The sequence below is a fragment of the Pararge aegeria genome, chromosome 4 (genome assembly GCF_905163445.1).
Source record: "Pararge aegeria chromosome 4, ilParAegt1.1, whole genome shotgun sequence".
In the NCBI taxonomy this organism is placed as follows: domain Eukaryota; kingdom Metazoa; phylum Arthropoda; class Insecta; order Lepidoptera; family Nymphalidae; genus Pararge; species Pararge aegeria.
Genome location: NC_053183.1, coordinates 20,356,296 through 20,364,237, shown reverse-complemented (window position 1 = coordinate 20,364,237; position 7,942 = coordinate 20,356,296). Strand labels below are relative to the sequence as shown.

Below are 7,942 nucleotides of genomic sequence, written 5' to 3'. Positions count from 1 at the left end.
TTGCGCCAAGTTATAATTAAGTCTTAAATAATAATTTAAAATTTCATTGGTGTTCCTATTCTCCCATATCCAACCTAAAACAGCACTGAACGATTCTCCGTGAAGAGACTGGCGCCCTCATACGCCTCAAAAACACTAGAACGCAGAGCTGTCACTTAAATTAACGGAAGCAAACGATTAAGACGTTTGCGGACGACTTGCTTTCCGATTGCGAAAAGTAACGGGCAATACGAGTTTACTGGCTGCCTGAAAATAAGCCATAAAATATCATAATATACCTTAAAAGTTTCAATGAGATCCTTTTAAGCATAATTCCCATATTTATGTGTGTGCCGAAATATAACATAAGTGGTGGTGTTCGAGAAGAGAGGACTTCGTGAGGAATATTTGGATCAACGGACGGCGTGCTCCTACCCATGAAAAATAAGGTCAAGTAAGTGCTGTCTTCCTTGTGCTCTGATTCCTTGTATCTTTCTTTTGTACACCAATTTACCGCAAAAAATACAGTCCACTCATTCGAAATAAAAATCTTAAATAACTTAATATAACTTGGCGCATACATATTTATTTGGTTCCGTCGAGACGGATATTTACAGCATTTCCTTCATATTAACGTATTGAAGCATTAGTTTCCTTGTTAGAATACTTCTATAGGCTCTAATAATTGAAATAATATAATTTTAAATAAAATAGGTCATTGCGTCATCTATTTTCTTTGTCGTAATACTGGCATAAGCGGCATTATAGCATTGAGCTAGCTATTTCCCCAGTTAGACATACTAATTATCTACACATATTTATGTATATTTCGATAAATATTAGTGTATTTAAATTGAATTAACAATTAAAACAAATCTTAAAACTTGCAATTATTAATTATTGTAGTACCTTCGGTTGTGAAACATTTACTCAAGAGTCGTAAGACCTAGCATATAAGGTCGAGATTTGTCTATACGAACCTCTGGTCGATCGAACATTCGATATAACCCGACCACGCGTAATATCGAACGAAGCGCGCTTGCGCATATTATCCGCACTCCGCGCGACCTACTTAATTTACCAGTATATGATTGGCTATTAACCTATCATACTCACATAAAAATATAGGTATTTCGTGATCGTTAGATAATTGTCTCACTTACACTTTAGTAAAATGCCTCCTAAAGTAGATTCTAAAACTAGCGAAAGTGATAAGGAGATTCAGGATACTAAACTGTCTATCTTAATTGCTAAACGTGAAGCTATATTCGGTATCATGCAAAATGTCTTTGACTTATCTCGTGAACCCGATGTTCATACGAACGTTGAAAAAAGAGAACATTTTCTAGACGAATCTTCACAAATTGATTCATTGCGTTTAAAGTTCGAGTCTATTGTAGACGATTATAATACACGTTTATTAAACTTAAATTCAGATGCAAAACCTGATTACAAAAGTCTGTATGCTTTTGAGACTTTGTATAATAGGGTCAAACGAACTCATACAAAATGCTCAACTTTAAATACGACACCAGAAATACATAATGCGACCTCCGCGCTGCTAAAAGCCAAGCCGAAGCTAGCTCCCATATCGATATTAGAATTCGATGGTGACATTAAATCTTTTCAGATGTTTTATACGACCTTTAAGTCAGTAGTAGATAATAATCCATCACTCACAGATGCAGAAAAGCTATTTTATCTGTTACCGAAGCTGACAGGGAAGGCAAAAAGCGCAATCGCTGGAATTTCTCCGTGTGCTGAGAATTATCAGCTCATTTTACAAACACTCGTCAATAGGTTCGATGATAAACGTATGTTGACTTCCGCGTACCTACATGAATTATTTCGCTATAAGGGTTTTCAGACTCCCTCTGCGACTAACTTTGAAGATTTCATAGACCGGTTCGCTGGCGCAGTAAGCGCTTTAAAAAACCTAAAGTTAGAGAACCTAGCTGATCTTATCATACTACATATAGCTACACAAAGGGTCGATACTGAGAGTGTACGCGCGTTTGAAATTAAATGCGGTAAGAATATACCTACTTTCGACGACTTTGTGGAATTTATCACAACACGCGCGAAGGTGTTTGAGCGTACGAATACGAATGTCACAAACCCTTCTAATACACGTCATAATAAAAATATAAAACATTTGAATAACGGGACTTCTGGCAATGCGCCGAAGTATCAGGCCTATATAAGCACGGTTGATAAGCCTACGTCCAAGTGTCTATGTAGAAATATAACACATGCGCATTTATATAAATGTGTTGACTTTAATAAATTATTAACTCCTCAAGAACGTTTTAAGTGCGTCAAGGAGAAGAATGCCTGTGTGAACTGCCTGTCTATAAAACATAAAGTCGGGCAATGTGAAGTCTCCCCGCACTGTTCGTGTGGTCAGAAACATAACAAAAGGCTGCACTTTGACCAACGCGAGGAACATTCCCGCGCGCCTCAGTTGAATACCGTCATGCCGCCACCGAACGCACCTACCGTTACCGCGTCATCGCCCGTAGCGGATGATCGCGCCGACGTAGCACTGTGCGCTACGCGCGTAAGCCCGTCTACAAGCGCTACGCAGGTGTATAATAGCAATTTAATGAATCGTGTGGAAGACAAGCGAACTACTGTCTTATTGGCTACCGCACAAGTTGCTGTTTACGACTGTAATGGTGAACGGCAAGTTATACGTATATTGTTGGATTCTGCTTCGCAGGCCGATTTCCTCTCAAAAGAATGTTGTGATCGCTTGGGTTTGCAAACTAAATTCACAGAACGTACTATCGTGAAGGGGTTCGGTGGAATTGAGAAGGTTGTACAATCCAGCTCGGTTGACTTGACGTTTTATTCGCGTTTTGATGATAACGTTAGTTTTAATATCTCGCCACTTGTTGTTGATAAAGTGACAGACAAATTACCTACGGCTGTGATAGATACGGCAGTCCTATCACACCTTAAAGGTATTCCGCTTGCCGATGCGAGTTACGGCGTACCTGATAAAATTGATGCTTTAATAGGAGCTTCCCTATTTCCACATTTGCTTCTCCCCGACGACGTCCATACGTCACGTCGCGACCCGTCGGTGCCCGTTGCATTGCGCACGGTGTTAGGTCTGGTGTTCATGGGCAATGCGCCTACGATACCTACTATAAATACTCATACGGCCTTGACATGTTGTTTCGTTCAAGAGCCTCCTGCTATTGACTCTTTAGTCAAGCGTTTCTGGGAACTTGAAGAACTTCCTTCCGCTTCCATTCAGAATCCTGATGATAATGAATGCGAAGACTTCTACACTTCGACTACTGTCCGAGATCCCGATACGGGCAGATACGTTGTCGGGCTGCCATTTAAAGAGGATCTATATTCCCTAGGGAATTCTTTGGACATAGCTAAGAAACGTTTCATCTGCCTCGAAAGAAAGCTTGAAGCTTCGAATAAATTGAGGTCGGCATATGATGACGTCATAAAAGGTTATCTCGCGAAAGATTATATTTCTCCCGCGCCTTCATATGATTCTAAAGATCCCGTTCCGATTTACGTGATGCCACACACGGGGATTTTACGTGAAGACAAACTCTCGACGAGACTGAGATTAGTCGTCGATGCTTCTTGTCGTTCTAGTTCTGGAAAGGCACTGAACCATCTGCTACATTCCGGTCAAAATTTACAGGGAGATCTTTTTAAAATAATTTTGAATTTTCGTCTGCATGCAGTGGCAATGACAGCCGACTGCCGAGAACAGTTTCTACAAATCGTTATGCGCGAAGCTGATCGTCGCTATCAATGCTTCTTATACCGCTTTAATCCACAAGACCCTCTTGTGCTATACCAGTTCAATCGAGTCTGTTTCGGTCTCACTTCCAGTCCCTTCCATGCACTGCGCACGGTAAGACAGCTGGTGAATGACGACGGCGCAAAATATCCACGAGCGAATAGCATTGTGCTACCCGCGCTTTATATGGATGACGTAGCTTTCTCGCTTCCAAGCGAACTAGAGGCAGTCACTGTGTCGCTGCAGATGATCGATCTTTTTAAGGGTGCACAGTGGGAATTAGTTAAGTGGAACAGCAATTCTCGCGAGGTCTTAGATAACCTTCCTGCGTCCCACAAACTTCCGACTGAAGTGGAGTTTGACAAAACCATGCACCATAAAATACTTGGTCTGCATTGGTCTACTGGAAATGACGCTTTCTATTTTAAAATTTCTATGCCCGACGATGTGACATGCACTAAGCGCTCCATCTTGTCGACTGTTGCCCGTCTGTGGGACATAATGGGCTTCGTTGCTCCCACAGTCGTGTATGCCAAAATATTAATTAAAATGCTTTGGCAATTAAATCTTGATTGGGACACTGTAGCTCCACCACACATCATTAAGATGTGGAGACAGTTTTGCGATGAGTTGCCAGCTCTAAATAAGCTACACATACCGCGTCATGTGGGCGTGACAACAGACTGCGAGGTCACTCTCCTGGGACTATCAGATGCTAGTCTCGCAGCCTATGGTGCTGTCGTTTATTTACACGTTAGCTCCCCTACTGGTAACACTGTGCGTCTTGCTTGTGCGAAAAGTAAAGTTTCGCCGACGAAACCTCATTCAATTGCTCGTCTCGAACTATTAGGTGGCGTCCTACTGTCGAAATTGCTTCGTACAGTACATGACACTTACTCTGAGCGTATCCCAATCAAGGCTACATATGCATTTCTCGATTCCAAAGTCGCCCTATATTGGATAAAAAGTTCACCGCATAGATGGCAGACTTTTGTCGCGAATCGCGTTGTACAGATAACTGAGAATATCTCACCAGACAACTTTTATCATTGCCCTGGCACTGAGAACTCTGCTGATATTCTATCGAGAGGTGTAACTCCTGAGAAGCTTCTCTCACACCCTCTGTGGCTGCATGGTCCACCATGGGCATCAATGCATCCGTCTCAGTGGCCACTCAAAACTCTAGAGGGAGAGTCTATTGAAGACGTACCCGAGAAGAAGGTTCTTATACACACTGTGCGTAAACCTATACTCCCGAACGACTTACACGAGCTTGCTCTCCGTTTTTCTTCGTGGAGCAAACTTCTACGTATAATTGTATACATTTGTAGATTTGCTAAATTACTGCCTCGTCGCGGCACTAGTGCAGTTACCGCTGACGACTTAAATTTCGCAGAGAATAGAATGCTTCGCGCTCTGCAAAATCAGCATTTTGCTGAAGAATATTCTCTTATTAAAAATAATAAAACATGTTCACCGGCATTTAATCGCCTAAGACCATTTATTGATGATGGACTTATCCGCGTTGGCGGTCGTCTCGCCAACTCTGGACTTAGCTTTGAAAAAATACATCCGGTTATATTGCCTCGCAATGGCCACGTGGTAAATATAATCATTGATTATTACCACATTAAACATTTACATGCTGGACCCGAACTCCTAATGGCCCTGCTTCGTCAGAGGTACTGGATTCTGTCGGCACGCCGTATTGTCAGGCAAAGAGTACATATGTGCAATACTTGCTTTAGATTTAAACCGCGTCCAACCATTCCGCTGATGGCGGATCTTCCTGATATACGTACACGTCCAGCGTTGAAAGCCTTTAGTTTCACCGGCTGCGATTATGCAGGCCCTATACCATACGTTCCTGTACGTCGCCGTGGCGTACACAGCGAGAAAGCTTATATTGTGCTGTTCACGTGTCTCACTACGAGATCTACGCACATTGAGGTTGCTACCTCACTCAGCACCCCCAGTTTCCTCGCCGGGTTTAAAAGATTCCTATCACGTCGTGGTCCTGTTCAGGTGCTGCATAGCGACAATGCTAAAAACTTCCAGGGTGCTGCTTCTTACCTTCGGGACCTCTATAAATTTCTAAGAGAAGAATATTACCCGAAGCTAGAGCAGGAATGCGCTGAAAATCGCATAACTTGGAAATTCATCTGTCCCAATTCCCCACACTTTGGAGGTTCATGGGAAAGTATGATCAAGGTGACTAAGACGATCCTGTTCAAGGTCATAGGGCAACAGCTCCTTTCTTATGAGGAACTTTGCACTGTGCTCATTCAGGTCGAATGTCTTCTCAATTCGCGTCCGCTAACAATACTAAGCTCTGACCCTGCCGAACCTTCGGCTCTTACTCCAAGTCACTTCCTACATACTGCGCCTCTATTCTCCTTGCCTGCGCCTGATGTCAATCCAGACAAAATTAACTTGGTTGACAGGTACTCGTTAATAGATAAAATGGTCCAATCGTTTTGGAATCGTTGGAGGATGGAATATTTGCACGGATTGCAAGTTCGTTTGAAATGGAATACGCCTTCCGTACCTATTACGCCGGGAACTGTCGTCGTAGTTATAAATGACAACGTACCGCCTCTGGCTTGGCCTCTAGCAGTAGTAGAGAAAGTGCATCCCTCGAAAGACGGCGTCATACGCGTAGCGACCGTTAAAATTTCCGGGAGAACTTACGTCCGTCCGGTCGTTCGCTTATGCCCTCTTCCGACGCAATAAGCGTAACAATTATAGTTTCATAATTTAGTACTAAGTAGCTCATACGTTAAGACTTTATTCTCTTTTATAATAATTCTACAAATAATTAATATTTTTTAATATACTTTCGTAAATATACACATACTTATATGAAATACGCCCATGCGCAATACGCGTTCTTAAAAGAGGCAATTCTACCTCATACCTTATGAGAGCTTTTCTTAAAGGTGACCCTTTAAGGGCGGGTGGATGGTTGCGCCAAGTTATAATTAAGTCTTAAATAATAATTTAAAATTTCATTGGTGTTCCTATTCTCCCATATCCAACCTAAAACAGCACTGAACGATTCTCCGTGAAGAGACTGGCGCCCTCATACGCCTCAAAAACACTAGAACGCAGAGCTGTCACTTAAATTAACGGAAGCAAACGATTAAGACGTTTGCGGACGACTTGCTTTCCGATTGCGAAAAGTAACGGGCAATACGAGTTTACTGGCTGCCTGAAAATAAGCCATAAAATATCATAATATACCTTAAAAGTTTCAATGAGATCCTTTTAAGCATAATTCCCATATTTATGTGTGTGCCGAAATATAACATAAGTGGTGGTGTTCGAGAAGAGAGGACTTCGTGAGGAATATTTGGATCAACGGACGGCGTGCTCCTACCCATGAAAAATAAGGTCAAGTAAGTGCTGTCTTCCTTGTGCTCTGATTCCTTGTATCTTTCTTTTGTACACCAATTTAACGCAAAAAATACAGTCCACTCATTCGAAATAAAAATCTTAAATAACTTAATATAACTTGGCGCATACAGATATAATGATAACTTATCATCATCGTTATCATCATCATCATTATTAACCCATTACGGGCCGACTACAATACGCTGGTATCCTCACTGAAAGTGAAGAGTTTAGGCTATAGTCTATCACATTGGCCAAGTGCGGGTTGTTGGACTTCATATGCCTTTGAGTGTGTTATGGAGACCTCTTAGGCAATCAGGTTTCCTCACGATTTTCCATCACAGTTACAGCAAGTGATATTTTGCTATCAAAAGCGCACATAATTCTGAAAAATTTGAGGTGCGGGCCGGGTATCGATCTCGCGACTTCGTCGTTGCAAGTCAACCTTAAATTCAAAATTCAAATGCAAATTCAAATTCATTTATTTCAAGTAGGCCTACTTTATAAGCACTTTTGAAACGTCAAGTATGTATGTTTGTAGTGACTCTACCACCGGTTCGGAAAGCAGATTCTACCGAGAAGAGCCGGCAAGAAACTCAGTAAAGTTCAAAACTCAGTTAAAACATAGATATTAGGTTAACACGCTAATAAAAATCATAAAAGTAGTTCCGAAAAAAAAGAGAAAGAGTTCAAAAAAAAAGTCCGCGACAGCATTATATCTATGTTGGAGGAGTTATCATTTTTTTTTAATTTAAAATGCATATAAAAAATTTCGGAACCGACAGTATT

The 7,942-nt window shown here is 41.5% G+C and overlaps 1 protein-coding gene across 1 annotated transcript; it reads left to right on the top strand.

The window, feature by feature from the left end:
* Positions 1-1,153: 1,153 nt before the first annotated feature.
* LOC120637567 lies at positions 1,154-6,490 on the top strand. Its single transcript, XM_039909404.1, has 3 exons — positions 1,154-1,793; positions 2,283-2,675; positions 2,946-6,490. The coding sequence occupies exons 1-3, from the start codon at positions 1,154-1,156 to the stop codon at positions 6,488-6,490; spliced, it is 4,578 nt and encodes a 1,525-aa protein (XP_039765338.1).
* The last annotated feature ends 1,452 nt before the right edge of the window (positions 6,491-7,942 follow it).

Bases quoted from the DNA above. Each gene is read 5' to 3' on its own strand.
- LOC120637567 (XM_039909404.1), top strand. From the start codon at position 1,154: ATGCCTCCTAAAGTAGATTCTAAAACTAGCGAAAGTGATAAGGAGATT. The intron at 1,794-2,282 runs GTATGTTGACTT...TAACTCCTCAAG, and splicing joins CAATAGGTTCGATGATAAAC to AACGTTTTAAGTGCGTCAAG. The intron at 2,676-2,945 runs GTATATTGTTGG...CACACCTTAAAG, and splicing joins TGGTGAACGGCAAGTTATAC to GTATTCCGCTTGCCGATGCG.